Source organism: Onthophagus taurus, chromosome 5, assembly GCF_036711975.1.
Source record: "Onthophagus taurus isolate NC chromosome 5, IU_Otau_3.0, whole genome shotgun sequence".
NCBI lineage: Eukaryota > Metazoa > Arthropoda > Insecta > Coleoptera > Scarabaeidae > Onthophagus > Onthophagus taurus.
In genome coordinates this window covers 1,806,282-1,833,332 of record NC_091970.1, presented here as the reverse complement: position 1 = coordinate 1,833,332, position 27,051 = coordinate 1,806,282, and the positions used below count along the sequence as shown (strand labels likewise).

Here is a 27,051-nt window from a genome sequence, read left to right as displayed (position 1 = left end):
AAAACAGATGGCACTTCGTTTCAAATACTAATTTATTGAATTTGGAATATTATGCATCATACAATGAAAAAAAAATTATCTTTATTCTTCAATAATACAATTAAAAAAAAAAAAGAACAAATTATATACATCGAATAACTTCCGGTTAACAAACTACAAAAGAAAATGGTTTATCAAATCATAACATCTTTGCATATCTTATAAGAAAGTTCTAAATTTAGAACAACATAACCTAATAACTTTTCCTACAATCATAAAACCTAACCAATTTCAATAATAATTATCATACCAGCTGTAGTAAAAAAGATAAAAATCGTCTTTTTTAAGAATTCTTTAAATATTTTCGTCATAAAGCGGGGTAGCATCGCCCAAAGACATGGAATGTGGGGACGTATTCGTCCTTGGCGTCGACCGCATCGATCTGGGACTTTTCCCTTTTCCGCGCATCTCTTCAAAACGAGGCGTACGCGTCCCCACAGATCGTGGGGTATTTTTCCCCCCACTTTCACTGCGAGGCGTTGCCCCATCACGTTTCGATCGAGCCCAAGCTTCCGCCGCTTTTTGCCAATCCATCGACTCCTGACTATTTGAGTATCTCCCCGAACGTTCCGAATTATAACTCCCACTTCCTCCGCGATGATCTTGGTGATGATAATTTCGAGGTGATTCAATTGCGTGATGATGATAATTTTTTGAACCTAAATTTGATTCGATTTGATTTAATTTAATTAATTTTTCTATTGATTTTGATTTACCTTCATATTGTCGATGATGATCACTTCCTCCTCCTCCACTACTTGATGTGTTATACCTAGCATGGGGGCTTGGTTGCATAACGGGTGATTGAGTAACGCTTCGATACGATGGGGTTCGTTGCGATGGGGTTACAGCGCTTGGATGCAAAAAGGGGCCGTTCATGTGTGGGGCGGTGTTGGGGATTTGTTGCCCTGGAGTTTGTTGGCCATATCGCGGGGTTTGTTGAGTGTGAGGTGTTTGATAGGGTGTCATAAATGGGGTTTGTCCACTTGGGGTGTATGGCTAAACAAAAATTAAATCAATTAAATTAATAATTGGACCGCAATGATATGATATAAAAACTATATGATAATATTTAAAGAAAACATTGTCAAGTTTATAAATATGACATTATATTTACAAAAAATCGTATCATCTCTATTTTTAATGATAATGATATGATATATATGTTAAATTGAAGCTTGGAGATCCTAGATTATGATATGATATAAAAACTATATGATAATATTAATAAAATTTCCTGAAAAAAGATATTGAAGAAAACACTATCAAATTTGCAAATATAAAATGACATCATATTTTCAAAAAATCGTATCATCTCTATTTTTAATGATAATGATATGATATATATGTTAAATTGAAGCTTGGAGATCCTAGTTTATGATATGATATAAAAACTATATGATAATATTTATGAAATTTTTTCAAAAAAGGTATTGAAGAAAACATTGTCAAATTTACAAATATGACATTATATTTTCAAAAAATCGTATCATCTCTATTTTTAATGGTAATGATATGATATATATGTTAAGTTTAAGCTTGGACATTGTAGTTTATGATATGATATAAAAACTATATGATAATATTAATAAAATTTCCTGAAAAAAGGAATTAAGGAAAACACTGTCAAATTTGCAAATATAAAATGACGTCATATTTTCAAAAAATCATATCATCTCTATTTTTAATGGTAATGATATGATATATATATTAAATTGAAGGTTGGAGATCCTAGTGTATGACATGATATAAAAACTATATGATAATATTAATAAAATTTCCTGAAAAAAGGAATTAAGGAAAACACTGTCAAATTTGCAAATATAAAATGACGTCATATTTTCAAAAAATCGTATCATCTCTATTTTTAATGGTAATGATATGATATATATGTTAAATTGAAGCTTGGAGATCCTAGTTTATGATATGATATAAAAACTATATGATAATATTAATAAAATTTCCTGAAAAAAGGTATTAAAAGAAAACACTGTCAAATTTGCAAATATAAAATGACGTCATATTTTCAAAAAATCATATCATCTCTATTTTTAATGGTAATGATATGATATATATATTAAATTGAAGGTTGGAGATCCTAGTGTATGACATGATATAAAAACTATATGATAATATTAATAAAATTTCCTGAAAAAAGGAATTAAGGAAAACACTGTCAAATTTGCAAATATAAAATGACGTCATATTTTCAAAAAATCATATCATCTCTATTTTTAAAGGTAATGATATGATATATATGTTAAATTAAAGCTTGGAGATCCTAGTTTATGACATGATATAAAAACTATATGATAATATTAATAAAATTTCCTGAAAAAACGTATTAAAGAAAACACTGTCAAATTTGCAAATATAAAATGACATGATATTTTCAAAAAATCATATCATCTCTATTTTTAATGGTAATAATATGATGTATATGTTAAATTAAAGCTTGGAGATTCTAGTTTATGATATGATATAAAAAAAATATGATAATATTAATAAAATTTCCTGAAAAAAGGTATTAAAGAAAACATTGTCAAATTTACAAATATGACATTATATTTTCAAAAAATCGTATCATCTCTATTTTTAATGGTAATGATATGATGTATATGTTAAATTAAAGCTTGGAGATCCTAGTTTATGATATGATATAAAAACTTTATGATAATAATAATAAAATTTTCTGAAAAAAGGTATTATAGAAAACACTGTCAAATTTGCAAGTATAAAATGACATCATATTTTCTAAAAATCATATCATCTCTATTTTTAATGGTAATGATATGATATATATGTTAAATTGAAGGTTGGAGATCCTAGTGTATGACATGATATAAAAACTATATGATAATATTAATAAAATTTCCTGAAAAAAGGAATTAAGGAAAACACTGTCAAATTTGCAAATATAAAATGACGTCATATTTTCAAAAAATCATATCATCTCTATTTTTAAAGGTAATGATATGATATATATGTTAAATTAAAGCTTGGAGATCCTAGTTTATGACATGATATAAAAACTATATGATAATATTAATAAAATTTCCTGAAAAAACGTATTAAAGAAAACACTGTCAAATTTGCAAATATAAAATGACATGATATTTTCAAAAAATCATATCATCTCTATTTTTAATGGTAATGATATGATGTATATGTTAAATTAAAGCTTGGAGATTCTAGTTTATGATATGATATAAAAAAAAATGATAATATTAATAAAATTTCCTGAAAAAAGGTATTAAAGAAAACATTGTCAAATTTACAAATATGACATTATATTTTCAAAAAATCGTATCATCTCTATTTTTAATGGTAATGATATGATATATATGTTAAATTTAAGCTAGGACATTGTAGTTTATGATATGATATAAAAACTATATGATAATATTTATGAAATTTTTTGATTAAACAAAATTATTAAATTTGACATTTAATATCTAAATTACGCTCTGATGGTAATTTATGTTCTTTACGTTTATATTTTTAGATCATAATATTTAGGGTAATTTCTGGATTATTCTATATCCCTTCTAATACATTTTTTATTATTGTAGTTGTGCCTGAAGATGGTCGAATACTATAATAAGCACTGAATATTCTATTTTAATTTCGTCCTTAATTTCATTTTACACCTTTTTCAACTTTAATTTTATAAATTAATAACTAATAATCTGATTTCGACTTTGAGTCTCTGAAGATGACCACTATAAAATAAAAACCAGTTTCAAAGTACAAAATCAAACGACTTACAGAAACACCTGTATAGTTGTAAAACGTAACAAGTTATATTTTTAAAGAGATGAAATTAAATTAAATAAGTAACTTACCGTATTTATATAAGTGTTAGCACCAAAAGCAGTCGGGGTGTGGGGATAATGCGGAGTTTGATTCGCCACAGCTGATAAAGTTTGCATTAATTGCGAAGGGAGGTTTTGAGCGACTCTTTGAATTGCCTCCGAATTCACTGCAACAACAAAAAATTAATTAATTACCTCAATTAATTTTTTTAACATTTTTTAACTAACCAGTATTGAAACTTGGCGTGGCACCCCCACCAGGTTGATAACTTTTTTGTATCCTCGGAGTCCCGGGCGTTCCAGGAATGGGGTCCCGAAAATGTTCCTTAAACCACTTAAACAACGAACCCACCGAATCAAACATTTGCCCCCTAAATCTAAATCCATCGGGAGTTACAGTAACGAATTCGTGCCGAACTTTATTCCTTGGGAGATACGATAAAAGGAATTTTCCGGGATAATTTTTCGACGCGCTAATAACGTAATGAATCTTATTGGGTTGCTTTTTTTTCTCGTCGATTAAAAACTCGGAGGCTTTATCTTTTAACCCCCCCTCCATGTCTTTATAATATTTAAAATAAAGCAAATCGCGAGCATGTCCCGCCATTGGAGTCACATAACGCGCGATTATTTCATCTAAATCCTCGAATTCTTCGCCATTAATCCATAAAGATTTCCCCAAAGAAAACGCGTTTTCTTTACCTTCTTCGCGGACGTCAATGTGTTGATAAATCTTTTCGGCGACTTTCCACGTTATCGTTAAATGATTCGCCCCTTTACTCGATGGTCTAATTATAATTTCGCCTTGTTCCATCGCAGACATCATCTTTTCGGCTTCAACGTAAGAAATATTTTGAAATGAAGGATGTACGATGACTCGTTTGATGTAGGTTTGTCTTTGTTTGTTTTGTTTTTGTTCCCTTTCGTGTCTCATTTCTTTTTCTTCGGAATCGTGGTCGTAATAAGGATCTTTTTTGGGTCTCCACTCGTTATTTTTGTCGGCTAAATCGCTCGATTTCGATGTGCAATCGACAGAGAATCGATCAACGTCGATTTTGGTCATCCGACAATGAATTAATTGCCCGATTTCAACGCGTTCTTCCGGGTTAGAAACGTGCTTATCACTCAAATTTTTGATATGGATGTAACCGGATAATCCATTATCTAATTTTAATTTAACCCCGGTTGCTTGTCCGCAACAAGCACCCGCATCAAAATGATTCCAAACGTCTGATAACTCGGGAAAATCGTTTTTTAAACAAAACGGGCACTGCCATAACCCCGTTTCGTCGTTTCTCACCGGATTCGCTTGATCTAATTGTTCCCCTTGAGGTTTTCTTCGCGTTATTCCCGAAACCATCGCTGTAATCATTTTGCCCACGTAAAAAGTTTCTGGGTTCTCTTTAGTAAGCATGTCAAATAATTCTTCGGGGCCGGGTGCTGCGTAAGGTTGGCGTAAATCGCGGTAGCGCGAATTTAACTCGGCTCGGATGTCGTATAAAGTGATGCTTTTGTTGCCGAAACCTTGCCGTTCAAGTTCCTCGGCGAATGCGTCGAGATCTAAATCGCGGAGACGTTCCGGGGTTTCTAAAATTTCTTCTAAAGCCCCCGCCGGGTTCGCTCCTTCATCGTCGTCGTATTCTAAAGCGTCAACTGCCATTTTTCTAGCCCATTCGTAAGTCTCGGGATGGACACGAGAACCATCTAAGATTTCTACATAAGCTTCCGTGCTAAATAAATAAATAAATAATTTAATTAATTATTATGGGCTAGAATGCTGGAATTTTGTCAAAAAATTAATTGGAAATACTAAGTGAAGTCAGAGGAGGTAAAAATTATAATAATAATAAACTAAGGCAGGAGGAAGAAAGACTAAAATACCAAAAAAAAACAATTTAACACTGAACATGGCAGGATTTTTATGCAGAAAAGTTCAAAGATGAAAAACGGACACTAGAGACATAGCAACTGAAGAGATAACAAAGAAAGAACCACTTTCGGCCGAAACAACCGAAAGTGATGAAACAAAAGCTAATTGCAAACTGTGCAAGTAAGTTTCATTTAAAAAACTTCATTTAAAACGACACCATGAAGATGAATATAAGAAATACCAAGAAAACAAAACTGAAGATAAGAAACTTGAGAAAACGTTAATAGACAAGAATACTAAACGAAAAAATAAACCTTGGGATACAAACGATCCATGAGCTAAAAAAATTACTGTTAAAAATGTTAAAAAGTATTACAAGACATTGGATAACAAATAAATGGGAGAGGGAAAACATTGTGCTGAGTTGCGAGAGCTTTCCAGGAAGTCAAAATAACATGATTAAAGGCTGCAAGGATGCCAAAATTGAATACAAAATCCATTATGACATATTAAATATGTACCATTCCTCATGAAACACCCTGTATATCAAAATTGACGGTTTTTATTACAAAAGTCGATCATAACTCAATAACTAAAAGTGTTGGAGTAAAAAATGTTGAACGTAAATTGTTTATAATGATGCAAGAATACACAATCCATAACCAGATATAGCTTAATTATAATTATGTTATCTAGAAATCTAAAACGTATCAAAGTTGATGGTTTTTGCTACTAAAGTCGATCATAACTCAATAACTAAAGGTGTTGGAGCAAAAAATGTTGAACATAAATTGTTTATAATGATGCAAGAATACGCAATCCATAACCAGATATAGCTCAGTTAGGATTATGTTATCTGGAAATCTACAACATATCAAAATTGATGATTTTTGCTACTAAAGTCCCTGAGGAACTCCAGAAGGAACCGGAAGGGGATCCGAGTATTCGTTGCCCAATCGAACCAACTGACGGCGACCAAACAGGTAACTCCTCAAAAGATCCACAGAACAATTTTCGAAACCAATATGACCCAAAATGGACAACAGTAACTTGTGATTAATAGTGTCAAAAGCTTTACTGTAGTCAAGCAAAACCAATGCACACATCCTACCCCTATCAATTGCCGAGATTATATCATCCAACACATTCAACAGTAACGTAGTACAACTATACCCCTCTCTAAACCCTGATTGCTGTTTTGGTAGAATAGAATTTTGAGTCAAATACTCTTTAATTTGCCTGGCCAGTATCTTTTCAAAAATCTTGGATAAAGTAGGAAGGATGCTGATCGGCCGCAGGTGAGAAAACTCAGCTGGATTGCCATTTTTTGGGATTGGAGTCACGAGAGACGTTCTCCACTCCCGTGGAAAGCAACTATTTTCAATGCAGAAATTGTAGATATGAGTAATGTGAGGCAAAATTAATGGACAAAACAATTGCACAACCGACAACCCCAACCCGTCCGCTCCCACCGCTGTCGATGATTGCTGCAGAACAAGATTAGCTACCTCTGTTTCAGTAGTAGCGATGAACTTAAAAGATTTAGTACTAAACTTGTTAGAAGAATAATAACGTCTGGTATAAGGGTCGGGGGGCTCCGCATTATTATTATTGGCAACAAAGAAATTATTTAGATCATTTGCAGTTCCCAAGTGCGACAAATCCATGTGACAATGAGTTTTATTTAAGATATTTAAATCTCTCAGATGTTTCCAAACGTTGCCCGGATCAGCACCGCTACGATACCGCAGATATGCCTTCTTTTCATGACGAACACTAGAGTTCACCAAATTGCGGAGCTGCCTAAAATACATAAAATCATTATGATTCCTAGAATGCTTAAACTTTCGGTAAGCTTTATCTCTTAGGTTCATCATAAATTTCAAATTCTCGATTATCCACGGTGCGGGAGGCCTCGTGATACGTACAGTTTTTACAGGAGCATGAAAGTCGATCAAACTTAACAAACCCGCATTTAAGAATGAAATTTTGTCGTCAATGTCATGCAACTCATAAATTAAATCCCAACCATAATTGCTAACATCAGCCTCAAATAAATCCAAGTTTATATTTTTAAGATTTCTAAATTGTTTGTACTGATGGGGATTAGAATTTATCTTTCTCAGTCCGATGCTGCAGAAGACCAGAGCATGGTCCGATATAGCTAGAGTTTCATCAACAAGGGCATCCCGCACCGTTAATTCATTAGAAACAATAATAAAATCTATAAGCGTTGAGGTAGTGTGCGTCACCCTTGTAGGCTCCTGAACTACTTGAGTCATATCCAAGGAGTCCAATAAGAGGTTGAACGACAGAACAGGACGCGAGCCACGGTCCAACAAATTGATATTAAAATCGCCCAAACATACCACATGTGAACAGAGTTGTTTTGCCAGCATCAATGTCTCCTCCAGGTTCTCAAAAAATAAATCACCGACATAATTCGGGGGTCTGTACACCACACCCACAGCCAAGACAGCGCCTCTCGAACGTAACTTAACCCAAACATGCTCGTAAGTACCGTTGTCTACTAAATTTAAATGTAAGACATCATATTTGAATTTTTTTCTAATATACAATCCCACTCCCCCTCCTCTGGCGCCGCGGTCCCTCCTCACGAAATTGTATCCCGTAATATCTACAACGTCATCGGTAATAGTCTCTGATAACCACGTTTCAGTAATAGCACAAACATCATAATTTCGCAAATATAATAAATCCTTAACCGATCCAAAATCAGACATAAGTGAACCCACATTCAAATGCGCAAAAGTCACTGTATCATTCGCTAACATACTAAGAAACTTTTCCAATAACAAACCTCAACGCTCACGCTCGCGGGTAGCTCTAAAAAATTTAGGATGATGATGATGGGCAATTCAACCAGCACACAATATACATGGTGTTCCATTTAAAAAACTTATGAAAAAGCCATTTGAAAAACATCAAAAGTAATTAAGCTTTATGAACACGCTGTATAGCGTATCTAACATCTTTGGTTACTATCATTTATCTACTGGCTTTGAATATTATCTGACAAAGTTTCAAGGCAAAATTGGAATCGCTTTTAAAAAGATCCTGCAATGGACACATCTTGGAAAAAACAATTGAATATCGCAGGAACTATGAACGGTATGAGTTAGTAACATATACGGTTGTATAAGCAAATTTAATTCTATTCATAATATGATAAAATGTATAGGGTGTTCCATTTATTTTTTAAGAATCCCGTTACGCTTAAATGGGACATCCTGTATAAGTGAAAATAATTTTACGTAATAAAAAGTGGAAACTTTTGTATAAAACATTTTTGTCTTTCTCAAACGGTTTAGAAACTATAACTCACCTGTATATATTCATATACAGGGTGAGTTATTAATATATTATTATTATTAATATATGAAGGACCCTTGTTATTTGTAATATTAATGGACAGAATGATAAAAAAATAGAAGAACAAATAAATATCAAACAGTAATAAGTTATAAAAGTTTGGAACCAGTAAAAATAGATATTAGGACATAGTGCTGATAGCAGAGAACCATAAAAAGGCAAGGTATTTGAAACAAAGTATAAGGATAAGAAAAAGAGAGAGAAAAAGAAGCACAGAATTACACAAGAACCAGAGGGAATGGAAAAAGTGGAGAAGAATTATTATTAATTAAATTTAAAAAACTCACCTATCTCCAAGACTATTAGTATCAATTTTAACAAATCCAGAACAATTAATAAATACTTTCGGCCCCATATGACACGCAGTAACCAATTGAGTACGATTTTCTAATCGTTGATTAGTCTGTTTCAAAACCCTCAACAAAGCTTGCCCCTTCCTCGGCCCCAATCCGCAAATAAACTGCACCAAATGACTTTTATGCGCTTGTTGAACCGCCAAATTAATATCAACACCAACTTCATTCGTCCGATTAACAAACTCCAAATACAAATTCTCTAATAATTCCTCCTTTTGAAGTTGTTCTTGTAAACTGTGATATCTCAAACTTAAAATTTCGTTATCGGTGTTACATAATTGCGAATACTCTATTAAAGGATCTTGCATTTTCCGTGCGATTGAGATCGCTTGGCGTAATAATTCGGGGTATTCGCGAAAATCGGCGGTTCCTTTATGCGAGTTTGAATAAACTTTGGCTAATTCGTTGTCGACGATTTCCACCGAAATGTTTGGAAATTGTTCCGATTCGACTAAATCGGCTATTATCCCTTTGAAATCTTCCACTAACATCAAAGCTTCGCGGGATTCCCCCCCGATGGCGATTACGTGGGGTTTTTTCGTTGCTATAAAATTTCTTAACGCCGCTAAATCGGATTCTTTTAATAACTTCTCATCATCTCGATAGCTATTTTTACGTTTCAATAAATGTGGGAGACGCAAATAATCGGTGATGTCACCATCGGGACTCGCGATGCAAGTAAAAGCTGATTGGGTGTAATCAGGTACGTAGGCAACCCCCATCACTTTAACACCCTTCGAAGTATCCCAATCGTCGTCTTCTTCTTCAGGAAATTCGGTTTTATACGGAGCGAATTTAATCCAGTTGTATAATTTTCGACAACACGCTTTTAGAACCGCCTCTTTCGCTTCGTTTAACAAATTTCTTTTTAACTCCATTTTTAAGTCGGGGAAAATGCATCGCGTTAAAGCCCTTTCGACGCATTCGACTCGCAATGCGTTCCAATCTTGGACATTTTTGCTAAATTCGTCTTTAATGTATAATTGTTTTACTTCGTCGATGTACGAATTTGATGTGCTACCTTCGATTGATTCATTTATCGTGATTTTTATGAGTTGTTCTTCTTCTGCTAAGGATAATTTAAGGAATTGTTCGTTGGTTAAATCACGAACTGGCTTATCTTTAACGTATTTTAACGTGTAACAATTATGGGTTTCATCAATTTCTTTTATACCTTTCTTTGTGGGGTGAATTGAAATTTTTGCGCGCTCAAAAAACACTTCTCTTACGCATTTTCTAACTAAAGGTTCTCGCGCTATTTGTAAAGCTACCATGTATTTTGCTGCTTGTAATACTTCTTCTACTGTTACAAATTTACTATAAAAAAATAAAATAATTTGGGTTATTTTTTAATTATTTTCTTAATTGGACCACGTTATACATCACTTGACAAAAGGTTCAACTTTTAATTTTGACATATTTGTCAACTTCATAAAAAATCCTTTAAAATGAGTCCAAACTCGACATATTTAACTTTAATATTAATGGAAATACAATCACTTCCGGTTTAAAATGTCAACGTCAATTTTGACATATTTGTCATCTTCATTAAAAAACCTTTAAAATGAGCCCAAAGATGACGCACTTATCTCAAAAAACAAAAAAGTTAGAATAAAAAACATTAAACCCGAAGTTAGCAACAATTTAATTCTTAAATATTAATACCAACCTTAATTTTTTATTTTTTTGTATTATATTTTTATTTTTGTGACAAATATTAATAATAATTGACACACATTTCATATCACGACGTTATTATAGTTTTTATGTGAAAGAAAAAATTTTTTAAAGTAAACAAAATCAATATTTTTTGATTAAATTCGTTTAGGAAATTAAATTTGCTTTAATTTGATACCAAACACGATATATTTCCGGTAAAAATCAAAAATGTTAGGTTAAAAATCAACAAAGAAGCCGCCATTTTGTTTTTGCCTTAATTCCTATATTGTCCAAAATAGGGCGTGTTTGGTATCAAAATTCACGAAATTTTCTATACTTTCACGCTAGAGGGCTTTTAGATCGCTTTTCTCGAATTTATTTATTAATCAATTTCATAAAAATTGTTCTAAATTAAGTAAAATCAATATTTTTTGATTAAATTCGCTTAGGAAATTAAATTTGCTTTAATTTGATACCAAACACGATATATTTCCGGTAAAAATAAAAAATGTTAGGTTAAAAATCAACAAAGAAGCCGCCATTTTGTTTTTGCCTTAATTCCTATATTGTCCAAAATAGGGCGTGTTTGGTATCAAAATTCACGAAATTTTCTATACTTTCACGCTAGAGGGCTTTTAGATCGCTTTTCTCGAATTTATTTATTAATCAATTTCACAAAAATTGTTCTAAATTAAGTAAAATCAATATTTTTTGATTAAATTCGCTTAGGAAATTAAATTTGCTTTAATTTGATACCAAACACGATATATTTCCGGTAAAAATCAAAAATGTTAGGTTAAAAATCAACAAAGAAGCCGCCATTTTGTTTTTGCCTTAATTCCTATATTGTCCAAAATAGGGCGTGTTTGGTATCAAAATTCACGAAATTTTCTATACTTTCACGCTAGAGGGCTTTTAGATCGCTTTTCTCGAATTTATTTATTAATCAGTTTCATAAAAATTGTTCTAAATTAAGTAAAATCAATATTTTTTGATTAAATTCGCTTAGGAAATTAAATTTGCTTTAATTTGATACCAAACACGATATATTTCCGGTAAAAATCAAAAATGTTAGGTTAAAAATCAACAAAGAAGCCGCCATTTTGTTTTTGCCTTAATTCCTATATTGTCGTAAATAGGGCGTGTTTGGTATCAAAATTCACGAAATTTTCTATACTTTCACGCTAGAGGGCTTTTAGATCGCTTTTCTCGAATTTATTTATTAATCAATTTCACAAAAATTTTCTAAATGAAATAAAATTAATATTTTTTGATTAAATTCGCTTAGGGAATTAAATTTGCTTTAATTTGATACCAAACACGATATATTTCCGGTAAAAATCAAAAATGTTAGGTTAAAAATCAACAAAGAAGCCGCCATTTTGTTTTTGCCTTAATTCCTATATTGTCCAAAATAGGGCGTGTTTGGTATCAAAATTCACGAAATTTTCTATACTTTCACGCTAGAGGGCTTTTAGATCGCTTTTCTCGAATTTATTTATTAATCAATTTCACAAAAATTTTCTAAATGAAATAAAATTAATATTTTTTGATTAAATTCGCTTAGGGAATTAAATTTGCTTTAATTTGATACCAAACACGATATATTTCCGGTAAAAATCAAAAATGTTAGGTTAAAAATCAACAAAGAAGCCGCCATTTTGTTTTTGCCTTAATTCCTATATTGTCGTAAATAGAGCGTGTTTGGTATCAAAATTCACGAAATTTTCTATACTTTCACGCTAGAGGGCTTTTAGATCGCTTTTCTCGAATTTATTTATTAATCAATTTCACAAAAATTTTCTAAATGAAATAAAATTAATATTTTTTGATTAAATTCGCTTAGGGAATTAAATTTGCTTTAATTTGATACCAAACACGATATATTTCCGGTAAAAATCAAAAATGTTAGGTTAAAAATCAACAAAGAAGCCGCCATTTTGTTTTTGCCTTAATTCCTATATTGTCCTAAATAGGGCGTGTTTGGTATCAAAATTCATGAAATTTTCTGTACTTTCACGCTAGAGGCGTTTTAGATCGCTTTTCTTGAATTTATTTATTAAACAAACGTCAACGTCAATTTTGACATATTTGTCATCAATTTAATTTTTAAATATTAATACCAACCTTAATTTTTTATTTTTTTTTTATTATATTTTATAAAAATTATGAATATGTCAAAATGACATTGACATTTCAAACCGGAAGTTGCTTATATCTCGAGTAATATTGGAATTAAACGTATCATGTTTGGACTCATTTTAAAGGATTTTTTACGACGATTACAAATATGTCAAAATTGACGTTGAAATTTGTAACCGGAAGTTGACCATAACTTCATTAATATTGAAGATAAATATGTCGTGTTTGTACTCATTTTAAAGGATTTTTAATGAAGAATACAAATATCTTCTTATATTTTTAGAAAAATGAAAAAATTATTCATTTGTCGCTTAGTCAAGTGATACATAACGCGGTCTAATTAACTTACGGTGATAAAAATTCTTTAGCTACTTCAGATGGTTCAATTCCTTCCTGTTCAACTTCATGCCTTTGATAATTATCTCTTAAATTTTCAGCAAAATGTTCGGGGGTTAACCCAAATCGCTTGGCTAAAGCTCCAATTTTCGCTTTAACGCATAAAGCGTACGATCCGGATCTATTGGCGTACTTCAACGTTTCCGGTTCGGGTTCATCGTCTTCCTCATCGGCTTCATCCCCCAAATCAACCCCATCTTCATTATCGGCCAATCTTTGCATCTTCGCCGCCTTTTTCTCAGCCCGTTTTCTCTCTCGTTCTTTTTCCCGCCACGCGGCGTGCATCGCCGGCAAATCCGCCGCGTAATACAACACGAAATGATTATGAACGTCTTGTAGTTCTTCGGCGGTTTGGACATTCTTCAACCTCTCGATGTCGCTTTCTTTCATGACGCGAACCGACTCAGGAATCGGCGCATCCGGGTCTTTCGTTAACTGATCGATTTGATACGAACGCATTTTTTCGAATAATTTTAATAAGTTTTCTTTGCGCGATTTTAATTGGCACCATTTCGCATCGTATTTGTAAATTTTCCATAAATCGTTTATGTTTAATTCCGGCTGTACGTATTCTTTACGATAAAACGCGATAAATGGCACCTCTAGTTGTTGATTTCGCATAAAATCGAGAGCTTTTCTAATTTTTCCAATCGTTTGAGGACCTTTGCGTTGTCTCTCGCGAGCTTCCGCGCTTAAATGTGCGTCTTGTGTTGAAATTGATGGTTTACAGAAAGCCTAAAACAAGAAATTATTTCAAAATTGTAGCACTTTAGTATTTAATTCCTAACAAAATGGTAAAAACATTTAGAGGAAATAAATTATAATAAAGAATATAGTCTTGAATTGCAAGTAGGTACTTTATGTACTTGTACATTATGATACTAAACCAAATTGTTCAAAATCTTTGGAAAAACGTAGCAAAAATGATTACAGAATTGCAAAAGTGTTCAAAATGATAAAAACCTTTATGATGTTTGTTGATAAGTTGTCTAAAATGATTGAAAAGTAATAATTGGTGTCACTGTTAGTTATAAAATTATTTAAAATGATTTAAACCTGATTAGTTATAACAGAAAAGTGGTCTAAATGATTTTAAATCCAAGTTCTTAAAAATCTTTGGAAAAATTATTATAGAATTGCAAAACTGTTCAAAATGACCAAAACTTCGTTGATAATTATCGAAAATTTGTTTTAACGATTAAAAACCGATTCATTGTTAGTCCCAGATGTTTACAATGTTTGCAAAATTGTTGCAAATATGAATATAGTATTGCAAAACTGTCCAAAATAATCAAAACCTGGTTGATGTTCATTAAAAAGTTGTCTAAATGTTTTGCTGCCGGTTGGTGATAAAGATATTTATTCCATCAATCAGCATTACCAACCCAACTAAAGAAAAATAGAAATTTTGACGTTTTCAACAATTTTCTTTTATAACTCATTAATTATATCTGATGGAAAAAAACTTTTCATGCAAAAAAGATTTAGAATTAACCCGTAAAACATATCCAATAAGTTATTTTATTCCATCGATCAGTAGTACCAACCCAACTCAAAAATAAAACCAAATTTTGATGTTTTTGATCATTTTCGGTTATAACTTATTAATTGTGCATGATGGAGAATCATTTTTTAAACAAAAAATGTTTAGAATTGACTCATAAAACGTATTGAATAAAGATATTTATTTCATCAATCAGCATTACCAACTCAACTTAAGAAAAATAGAAATTTTGACGTTTTCAACAATTCTCTTTTATAACTCATTAATTATATCTGATGGAAAAAAACTTTTCATACAAAAAAGATTTAGAATTAACCCGTAAAACATATCCAATAAGTTATTTTATTCCATCGATCAGTAGTACCAACTTAATTTTGATGTTTTTGATCGTTTTCGGTTATAACTTATTAATTGTGCATGATGGAGAATCATTTTTTAAACAAAAAATGTTTATAATTGATTCATAAGACGTATTGAATAAAGATATTTATTCCATCAATCAGCATTACCAACCCAACTAAAGAAAAATAGAAATTTTGACGTTTTCAACAATTTTCTTTTATAACTCATTAATTATATCTGATGAAAAAAAACTTTTCATACAAAAAAGATTTAGAATTAACCCGTAAAACGTATCCAATAAGTTCTTTTATTCCATCGATCAGTAGTACCAACCCAACTCAAAAATAAAACTTAATTTTGATGTTTTTGATCGTTTTCAGTTATAACTTATTAATTGTGCATGATGGAGAATCATTTTTTAAACAAAAAATGTTTAGAATTGACTCATAGGACGTATTGAATAAAGATATTTATTCCATCAATCAGCATCACCAACCCAACTTAAGAAAAATATAAATTTTGACGTTTTCAACAATTCTCTTTTATAACTCATTAATTATATCTGATGGAAAAAAACTTTTCATACAAAAAAGATTTAGAATTAACCCGTAAAACGTATCCAATAAGTTATTTTATTCCATCGATCAGTAGTACCAACCCAACTCAAAAATAAAACTTAATTTTGATGTTTTTGATCGTTTTCGGTTATAACTTATTAATTGTGCATGATGGAGAATCATTTTTTAAACAAAAAATGTTTAGAATTGACTCATAAGACGTATTGAATAAAGATATTTATTCCATCAATCAGCATCACCAACCCAACTTAAGAAAAATATAAATTTTGACGTTTTCAACAATTCTCTTTTATAACTCATTAATTATATCTGATGGAAAAAAACTTTTCATACAAAAAAGATTTAGAATTAACCCGTAAAACATATCCAATAAGTTATTTAATTCCATCGATCAGTAGTACCAACCAAACTCAAAAATAAAACCAAATTTTGATGTTTTTGAACATTTTCGGTTGTAACTTATTAATTGTGCATGATGGAGAATTATTTTTTAAACAAAAAATGTTTAGAATTGACTCATAAGACGTATTGAATAAAGATATTTATTCCATCAATCAGCATTACCAATCCAAATTTAAAAAAATATAAATTTTGACGTTTACAACCATTTTCTTTTATAACTCATTAATTATATCTGATGGAAAAAAACTTTTCATACAAAAAAGATTTAGAATTATCCCGTAAAACGTATCCAATAAGTTATTTTATTCCATCGATCAGTAGTACCAACCCAACTCAAAAATAAAACCAAATTTTGATGTTTTTGATCGTTTTCGGTTATAACTTATTAATTGTGCATGATGGAGAATCATTTTTTAAACAAAAAATGTTTAGAATTGACTCATAGGACGTATTAAATAAAGATATTTATTCCATCAATCAGCATTACCAACCCAACTCAAGAAAAATAGAAATTTTGACGTTTTCAACCATTTTCTTTTATAACTCATTAATTATATCTGATGGAAAAAAACTTTTCATACAAAAAAGATTTAGAATTAACCCGTAAAACGTATCCAATAAGTTATTTTATTCCATCGATCAGTAGTACCAACCCAACTCAAAAATAAAACCAAATTTTGATGTTTTTGATCGTTTTCGGTTATAACTTATTACTTGTGCATGATGGAGAATCATTTTTTAAACAAAAAATGTTTAGAATTGACTCATAAAACGTATTGAATAAAGATATTTATTTCATCAATCAGCATTACCAACTCAACTTAAGAAAAATAGAAATTTTGACGTTTTCAACAATTTTCTTTTATAACTCATTAATTATATCTGATGGAAAAAAACTTTTCATACAAAAAAGATTTAGAATTAACCCGTAAAACATATCCAATAAGTTATTTTATTCCATCGATCAGTAGTACCAACCCAACTTAAAAATAAAACCAAATTTTGATGTTTTTGGTCGTTTTCGGTTATAACTTATTACTTGTGCATGATGGAGAATCATTTTTTAAACAAAAAATGTTTAGTATTGACTCATAAGACGTATTGAATAAAGATATTTATTCCATCAATCAGCATTACCAACCCAACTAAAGAAAAATAGAAATTTTGACGTTTTCAACAATTTTCTTTTATAACTCATTAATTATATCTGATGAAAAAAAACTTTTCATACAAAAAAGATTTAGAATTAACCCGTAAAACGTATCCAATAAGTTATTTTATTCCATCGATCAGTAGTACCAACCCAACTCAAAAATAAAACTTAATTTTGATGTTTTTGATCATTTTCGGTTATAACTTATTAATTGTGCATGAAAAATTTTTAGAATTGACTCATAAGACGTATTGAATAAAGGTATTTACATATTCCATCAATCAGAATCCTCAACCCAACTGACCCAATGTTACCAACTTGAACTGGTTCCATAAAATGTTACTAAAATCGCATTACAACATTAGATGATGTAAAGAGTCTCATTACAGCACCCGTTTTAGTACTGTAATAGCTTTCATTACCGTCGCAAATTACAAAAAAACAACTTACAGTTCGTTTTTTTTTTTTTCTATAATACCTGTCAAATTGTTGTAAAGTTGTCAAAATTAACAGGGAGTTTTGTTTTATCATGTTTTGAAATAAATATGTCACACTGACGTTTATTTGAGCTTTCCTTATTTAAAATATATATTCATTTATCTAAAAATGTATTAATATTTTAACCTCAACTGTTTAGTTACTAAAAATGTTACTAGAAAACAACATAAATTTTATGGTAATACCAACAGAAACAATAAAAAATGTACCTTGATAAGCATTATAGAAAAAAAAAAAACAAACTATACCAGCTGTAATTTAATGTCAAAGTTTTTAATTATGTGGAGCAACTTCATTGGGTTTGTCCTTTTTGTTGAAAATTGATAATTTTTTGAATTACCTGTTTATAAATCCACTCAGCTTCATCATCCAACTCAGTCGAATCTTCAGGAACAACAGTAATGGGAACTTCCCTCAATTGCATCCTTTCAGGAGCGTCCGTATTGCGAATTTCGTTATCCAAATCGGTAAAAAACCCGCGTTTCAACTCGCTAGGTTCGTACACTTCAAAAATCGATTTTTTCGTTGCCTTTTTCCGTTGCGTTTTTTTCATGGGGCGTCTTCTCTCCCCATCGTCGTCGTAATCATAATCATCATCTTCTTCATCTTCATCATCCTCATACTCATCTTCATATTTAGCAAAATCATCATAATCAAAATCGACACCAAACGTTTCTTGCGCTTCTTGTAAAGCACTAAAAAGATAATTTTAACAAAAAAATTTTTTGTTTTAACTTAATTTCAAATTACGCGTCTGTAAAAATAGGTTTTCTCCGTTTTTTCTTATCAGCAATTGGTCTGCCATCGTCATCAACGATAAAATCATCCCCATCAGAGTATTCCCCTTCTTCTTCTTCTTCAGGGAAGTGTTCAGGTTCAGTGACATGTCGGTGACTTCGTTCTGATCTTCTTTCATCATCCTGTTAAATACAAAAAAAGGGTTTTTTATGTATTTAAAATTTATTTAAATAAAAGCAGGTTAAATTAAAAGTGAATTACTCACATGACCATCATCCCTGTCCTTTATTTATTTTGAAAATAAGACCACAAATGTTTAATTGTGTTATAAAAATGAAATTGATTAGAAATGATAAATATAATCAACAAACTTACATCATCTGAGAATAATTCCCCTGCAATTGCCTCACGATCTTGAGTGTTATCAGCTCCTTCTTCATTATCACTTTCTTCATCATTTATTTTTCTTAATCGTTTAAATTTCTAAACAAACTTAATTTTATTACAATCATTATAATTAACAAAAATTTACCCTTCTTTCAACTTTAACCCCTAAATTTTCCTCAATAAGATCATAATCTTCATCCTCTAATTGATCATCATACTCTTCATCATCAGATTTTTTTCGTTTAGGCCCCGCCGAAGTATCAGAATCCCCATCACTCTCCTGAATCGGTGTATCATCAATCAAATCATTAATCTCTTCATGCATGCGGTCATCATCTTTAAAAACACATAATAAAATTTAAAATAACACAAAATTGTTTCAAAACAAACCATCATCATCATCCTCTTCACTACTATCTTGCACTTTTTTAATTTTTTTTAACTTCTTTCGATCATTAGTCTCTAATTCCTCCTAAAATAAAAAAAATTTTTTGTAGGTTATGTCACAAAACTTTACTTTTTAATCAAATAAATATTGAATCATCAAAATATGATCTAAAACGTATTTATTACTTTAACAAATAATTAGATTGCGGTAAATTTTTCGTTTTTGATAGCGTTTATTGTGCAAAAATGTAAAAATGCGCCGAGTTCAATGAAAAAATTAAAAATTAAGAGTTTCCTCACCTCGCTACTTTCCTCAGCCTCCAATTCGATAAAATCGGACATTTCCACACGATCTCGGCGGTTTTCCGCGCGGAAATCGACCAGAAAACGCTAAATATGTTAAATATTTTTTGAGAAAGTAAATATGGAGTAAGGTTGACAGATCCGATTACAGCCTAACTTCATAACCTTCATAACATTCAAAGCAGTAACTTTTTTGTTAATATTTAGGGATATTTCATTTTGACATTTCATTTTAATACAAATTTTTAGGTTATAAACTTAAAGTCGAGTCATTTTGATTAAATAAAAATCATGTCTCAACAAAAATTAGCAATCGTATTTAAATAAAAATTACTTTAATTGTTATAATTAAACGAAATTATTTTTAGGTTACCGGTGGTAATAAAGGTATAGGTTTTGCGATTGTGCAAGGTTTATGCAAAAAATTCCAAGGAATCGTGTATTTAACATCGCGCGATGAAAAATTAGGGAAAGAAGCTGTGGATAAATTAAAAGAATTAGGATTAAACCCTCGTTTTCATCAATTAAACATTGATGACCCAAAAAGTGTTGAAACGTTTAAAAATTACGTCAAAACTAATTACGGCGGTGTCGATATTTTAATTAATAACGCGGGGATTGCATTTAAAGGCGCTTCAACAGAACCTTTTGGTGTTCAAGCTGAGGTTACAATTAAAACTAATTATTATGGTACTCTTCGAATGAGCGAAGCCTTTTTGCCTTTATTAAAGAATGGGGCTCAACTCATCCAAATGTCTAGTTCTGCTGGGCATTTATTTAAAGTGCCTTCCCCTGAATTAAGAAGTAAACTGTCTAGTGATCAACTTACAATCGAAAATTTATCTTTGTTAATGGAGGAATTTATTAGGTTAGGATTTTTTGACACTCAAACTTAATTTATAAAGTTATTATCGTTTTAGAAGCGCTAAAAGCGGGAATAATGTTGAATTGGGTTGGGGATCCTCTGCTTATAGCATTTCGAAAGTCGGTGTGAGCGCTTTAGCTAGGATTCAACAAAGAATGGTCGATGCATTGTATCCAGACAAAAATATTTCAGTTAATAGTTGCCACCCAGGTTATGTTTCTACTGATATGAGTAGTCATAAGGGGCCTTTGACTATTGAAGAAGGAGCTGTTAGTGCTTTATATTTAGCTTTGGCTCCTCATGGATTAAAGGGGAAATATATTTGGAGTGATTGTGCTGTAATTGAATGGACTGCTCCTAATGCTCCATATTAATAACTTTTTTATTCATAAATATATTATTAATATTTTTTTAAAGGCTATGTACTAATTTGGGAATTTGGGTTCTTTTTTCGTTAAAAATAAATTAAGTTGGCAATCTTGATTACACCATAAATGAATAACCTTGCAATTCTTATTAAAAAACGGAAATTGTTTCATTTTTGCGCAATATTAAATAAAATTAAAGTAAGTTCTAACAAAAATATTGATAAACAATCATTTTATAAAGACATTTAAAAAAAAATTAGGTTATGTTTACCATTGTTATTGATTGCTTTTTGGTGCATTTCTGTTAATTCTTAATTTTTATTAAGCATTTCAGATGTAAAGGATCATCTTTAACGTAATTACATTAATCGGTATGAAAAATAATTAGAATGGAATCAAATAAAAGGTAAATTATCAACATAACCTCAAAAATTTCAATCTAAAATGTCTTAAAATTTAACGCCTTTTTTAAAAAGCTTGTTCCAAGTATCTGGACAAAAATGTTTCAAGTAATAGTTGCCATCCGAGTTATGTTTCTACTGATAAGTCATAAGGGGCCTTTGACTATTGAAGAAGGAACGGATAGTCCTTTATATTTAGCTTTGGCTCCTCATGGATTAAAAGGGAAATATATTTGCAAGAATTGTGCTGTAATCGAATGGATAGCTCCTAATGCTCCATATTAATAACTTTCTTATTATATTTTTCATAGAATTAATTTTTTTTTAAGGTTATTTATAAATTTGGGTTCTTTTTATGTTAAAAAAAAATTAGGTTGGCAATATTGATCACACCATAACACAATTTTTTATTAAAAAACAGAAATTGTTTAATTTTTGCGCAATATTAAATACAATTAAAGTAAGTTTTAACTAAAACATTAATAAACAATCATTTTCTAAAGACTTTTTTAAAAGTTTTAGGTTAATTTTGATAGGTTATGTTTACCATTGTTATTGATTGCTTTTTGATGCAATTTTTATTAATTCTTAATTTTTATTAAGCATTTCAGATGTAAAGGATCATCTTTAACGTAATTACATTAACCGGAACGAAAAATAAAAAGGATGGAATCAAATAAAGGGTAAATCATCAACATAACCTCAAAATTTTTCATCTAAAATGTGTTAAAGTTTAAGGCCTTTAAAACGATTGCCGCAAGTAACGTTATGGGAGCTTCGTCGACACACCATCACGGTTAGGAATCCTTTAGCTTGGGATAAAACTGGTTCTGATAAGCCCATACAACGCGATATAGGAGATTTAAGTGAATTGTGTTTGCATCGAGCAGGTAAAACAATAAATAATGACTTACAACTTCAATTAAGTATGTATATTTGCTTAGGAAGCGTTTAAAACATTTTTTGTTTTGTATAAATCGGTAATTGAGCTAGTTTCAGAGAAAGGAAAAGTTTTAGGGTGACCAAAAAGGGGATTGAAGTGGAAACCAACAATGTTGTAAGTATTTTACTTATTATATAAAAGTCTTTTTAAAATAAATTGGTTATTTATTTAATTTTTAATATATTAAGCATTATTTATTACAACAATTCCAGCTTCTTGAAGATTGTGGGTTCCCAAAATAATTATTTTTTCAATATATTTCAATTAACTAATTAAATTCATTAAAAAAAATTAGTTTTATGCATGCTATAAATTCATTAAATAGTCATTTTTATGTTTATTTGTTTAAATATGAATGGAAAATGTTCAAGATCTCTTTTTGGAGTCTCATCGTGGGAGGTTCACCTCGTTTTCTTCTAAATATTAATTAAAATTCTTGAAAATTTCATCTAATTAGTCAAAAAATTTGCTTTTACTCAAATAATCAATATTTTTTGAAATAACTTTCAATTAAATGTTGGATAAATTTGTTTTAAAACTTAAAGGTGAAGGTGCAACGCCCCTTTTCGAAAGGGACGATATCTTAGTTAATCAAGATGGAATGGAACAACGCACGATGCGTATCAAAAGACCACCAGGAGCAAATCGTCGCTCTCAATCAACATCAAGCGATTCAAGTTCAGATTCATCGCGATCAAAAAGTAGCGCGCCTCGATCGAAAGGATGGCGAGCAGAGACAAAACCGATTTATCCAAAACCATTAAGATTTACTTGTGAACGAAAAAACTCGCCAGCTAAAGAAGATTCCTATAGGTTTGTTTGATTGCTTCATTTTTTAACACTAAAATTGGTCAACTATTAGTTTATCTATATTAAATTCTTAAAAACTAAACACTAAAGTGAATATTATGTTCCGGTTAAGAATGTCAACGTCAATTTTGACATATTTGTATTCGTCGTGAAAAATCCTTTAAAATGAGTCCAAACTCGACATATTTAACTTTAATATTAATGGAAATACAATCACTTCCGGTTTGAAACGTCAACGTCAATTTTGACGTATTCGTCATCTTCATTAAAAAACCTTTAAAATGAGTACAAACACGACGCACTTATCTCAAAAAACAAAAAAGTTAGAATAAAAAATATTAAACCTGAAGTTAGCAACAAAGAAGATAGCAATTTAATTTTTAAATATTAATACCAACCTTAATTTTTTTTTTTTATTATATTTTTGTTTTTGTGACAAATAAAATTTTATAAAAATTATGAATATGTCAAAATGACATTGACATTTCAAACCGGAAGTTGCTTATATCTCGATTAATATTGGAATTAAACGTATCATGTTTGGACTCATTTTAAAGGATTTTTCACGGCGATTACAAATATGTCAAAATTGACGTTGACATTCTTAACCGGAAGTTGACCATAACTTCATTAATATTGAAGATAAATATGTCGTGTTTGTACTCATTTTAAAGGATTTTTAATGAAGATTACAAATATGTCAAAATTGAGGTTGACATTTTACACCTGAAGGTAGTTATCATATAATAGACAAATGGACAACTTCATGGTGTTCTTTCATGATGTATTCTTTATTAAAAAAACCTTTAAAATGTGTCAAAATATGACGCATTTACCTCAAAAAAACAAAAAAATTAGAATAAAAAATATTAAACCTGAAGTTGGCAATAATGAAAATGGAAATTTAATTTTTAAATATTAATACCAACCTTAATTTTTTGTATTATATTTTTATTTTTGTGACAAATATTAATAATAATTGTAATACGTCAAAATTGAGGTTGATATTTCAAAGTTGACAACTTCATGGTGTTAATGTCAACTTTAATGTTGATATATTCGTAATCCTTATTAAATAACCTTTAAAATGAGCCCAAACATGACGCATTTATCTCGAAAAACAAAAAAGTTTGAATAAAAAAATATTAAACCTGAAGTTGGCAATAATGAAATTAGCAACATAATTTTTAAATACTAATACCAACCTTAATTTTTGGGATCTTTTCTTGTATTTTCGTTTTTTATGAAAAATTATATTTATTTTAAGACATTTTGATAAAATTACAGATATGTCAAAATCAACGTTGACATTTCTAACCGGAAATTGACCATAACTTCATTAATATTGAAATGAAATATATCGTGTTGGTACTCATTTCAAAGGATTCTTAATGACGATTACAAATACGTCAAAATTGAGGTTGACATTTCAAAGTTGACAACTTCATGGTGTTAATGTCAACTTTAATGTTGATATATTCGTAATCCTTATTAAATAACCTTTAAAATGAGCCCAAACATGACGCATTTATCTCGAAAAACAAAAAAGTTAAAATAAAAAAATATTAAACCTGAAGTTGGCAATAATGAAATTAGCAACATAATTTTTAAATACTAATACCAACCTTAATTTTTGGGATTTTTTCTTGTATTTTCGTTTTTTATGAACAATTATATTTATTTTAAGACATTTTGATAAAATTACGGATATGTCAAAATTGACGTTGACATTTCTAACCGGAAATTGGCCATAACTTCATTAATATTGAAATGAAATATGTCGTGTTGGTACTCATTTCAAAGGATTTTTAATGACGATTACAAATACGTCAAAATTGAGGTTGACATTTCAAAGTTGACAACTTCATGGTGTTAATGTCAACTTTAATGTTGATATATTCGTAATCCTTATTAAATAACCTTTAAAATGAGCCCAAACATGACGCATTTATCTCGAAAAACAAAAAAATTAGAATAAAAAACATTAAACCGGAAGTTAGCAACAATGAAGATAGCAATTTAATTTTTAAATATTAATACCAACCTTAATTTTTGATTTTTTTTAATTATATTTCCGTTTTTGTGACAAATTTTAACACATTTTATAAAAATTAAGAATATGTCAAGATGACATTGACATTTCAAACCGGAAGTTGCTTATATCTCGATTAATATTGGCATTAAACGTATCATGTTTGGACTCATTTTAAAGGATTTTTCACGACGATTACAAATATGTCAAAATTGACGTTGACATTCTTAACCGGAAGTTGACCATAACTTCATTAATATTAAAGATAAATATGTCGTGTTTGTACTCATTTTAAAGGATTTTTCACGACGATTACAAATATGTCAACATTGAGGTTGACATTTTAAACCTGAAGTTAGTTGTCATGTAACACTGTATAAAGTTTAATTTCTATTGCATTCACTCGCGAAATCGCAACCTTTATTCAATATTGAACATTTAGCAAAACAAATTTTTTTAATTAGATCACCACCGCGTCGAAGACAAAGCGTTTCGCCTTATCGAAGAGGAACAAAACGAAAAACGCCGGATAAATCACCTCAAAGACAAGAAAAAGGTTCTTTCAGAACCCGCGATAGAAATAGATCACCACCAAGAAGTGCGAAATCGTCGGAACGAAACGCCGGGAGTTCACATTCCAAATCGGAGAGATCGCGAAGATCCAAATCACCATTACGATCGAGGGAAACTCGCCGAAGATCTCGATCGAGGGATCGATTTAAACGAAATTCCCCCCCGAGTTCAAGACGAAGCCGATCGCCGAGACGGTTAAGTAGAAATCGACACAGAGTTAGGAATCAAACTCCACCTCCAAGTCGATATTCCCCACATAAAGATCAAATCCCACCGATTGATTATGCGCATTTAGCTCATGTAATCACTCAGATGTATGTAAGTATATTTAAAATTGTTTTAATTAATTAATATTATTAATAAACAATTTTTTTTTGTTTTTAGCCAAGACAACCTTTTATCCCACCACATATTGTACCCCCAGTTCCTGAATTTTACCCCCCATACGCGATTCCTCCAGGTCCAATTCCTCCAAGACCTAGATTTCCACCACGACCACCGATTATTTACAATAATAGATCGATAAAAATCTTTAAACCGAATGAAACATCAACTACAGCGTCAAGTACTGTTACAACAACCGTTACGACTGCTTCTTCATCTTCGAATGCGGCCCCTGCGTCTTCTACAGTTACTTCTAATGAAGAATCGTATTCGGAAACGCGAACTGATGAAATACCGAGCGGAACTGATAAATGATGTCGACGTGAGTTTAATTTAAAATCATTTTTTTCTTGAATTTTCGATTTTCGGGTCTAAAAAATAAATGAGTTAGTTAAGGAGGATTCTTTTTGTGGAAATACCTTTGATTTATTAAATTTTCCAAGATCCAGTCATCATTTCCTGTTATAATAAACGAAATTGGTGTTTAAAAATTCATATAAAATCGATTTCTTGGAATATGAGTATGAAAATTTCCCAAAGTGTTAATAAAAGTGTCCTCTTTCCAATGAACCAAACCGTTTTGAAAAATAACTTTTAGTTTTTGAGAAAATAATCTTGGTTTGACGTTTATAGGAAATGAGGTTAATGAAAAAATTGTTTTCTCCAAAACGGTTAGGAACCAAGAAATGAAACTTTTTGAGGTTATAAAGGAA

At 30.5% G+C, this 27,051-nt stretch overlaps 3 protein-coding genes across 11 annotated transcripts in view; 2 read left to right on the top strand and 1 right to left on the bottom strand.

Annotated features, from left to right (window-relative positions):
* Window positions 1-26,734, top strand: part of LOC111422275 (serine/arginine-rich splicing factor 4-like) — a 62,290-nt gene extending 35,556 nt beyond the window's left edge. Inside the window, exons 1-7 of one of the 8 annotated variants that reach the window (XM_023055476.2) lie at window positions 21,306-21,393; window positions 21,522-21,601; window positions 22,200-22,279; window positions 22,329-22,486; window positions 23,085-23,352; window positions 25,846-26,272; window positions 26,339-26,734. In XM_023055476.2, the coding sequence (XP_022911244.2) occupies window positions 22,263-22,279; window positions 22,329-22,486; window positions 23,085-23,352; window positions 25,846-26,272; window positions 26,339-26,653 (1,185 nt within the window). In that variant the 5' untranslated portion in view covers window positions 21,306-21,393; window positions 21,522-21,601; window positions 22,200-22,262 and the 3' untranslated portion in view covers window positions 26,654-26,734. Of the gene's footprint in view, window positions 1-21,305; window positions 21,394-21,521; window positions 21,602-21,724; window positions 22,057-22,199; window positions 22,280-22,328; window positions 22,654-22,751; window positions 23,353-25,845; window positions 26,273-26,338 lie in introns of those variants that run through there. The other 7 variants (XM_071195752.1, XM_071195748.1, XM_071195749.1 and 4 more) reach the window with 7 other exon arrangements.
* LOC111422271 (transcription elongation factor Spt6) lies at window positions 15-20,117 on the bottom strand. 2 transcript variants are annotated; one of them, XM_023055468.2, is made up of 13 exons: window positions 19,960-20,117; window positions 19,663-19,744; window positions 19,418-19,608; window positions 19,261-19,368; window positions 19,151-19,168; window positions 18,898-19,067; window positions 18,488-18,842; window positions 13,624-14,405; window positions 9,405-10,790; window positions 4,083-5,584; window positions 3,885-4,021; window positions 756-1,038; window positions 15-698 (listed from the first exon to the last, which is right to left on the bottom strand). In XM_023055468.2, exons 1-13 carry the CDS (start codon window positions 19,999-20,001, stop codon window positions 334-336), a joined length of 5,421 nt encoding a protein of 1,806 aa, XP_022911236.2. In that variant the 5' UTR covers window positions 20,002-20,117; the 3' UTR covers window positions 15-333. The 2 variants fall into 2 exon arrangements, with proteins under 2 accessions (XP_022911236.2, XP_022911237.2); XM_023055469.2 differs by lacking the exon at window positions 19,151-19,168.
* On the top strand, window positions 20,170-21,310 carry LOC111422276 (carbonyl reductase [NADPH] 1-like). The gene is made up of 3 exons (XM_023055481.2): window positions 20,170-20,277; window positions 20,331-20,830; window positions 20,883-21,310. Exons 1-3 carry the CDS (start codon window positions 20,254-20,256, stop codon window positions 21,199-21,201), a joined length of 843 nt encoding a protein of 280 aa, XP_022911249.2. The 5' UTR covers window positions 20,170-20,253; the 3' UTR covers window positions 21,202-21,310.
* Window positions 26,735-27,051: the final 317 nt, after the last annotated feature.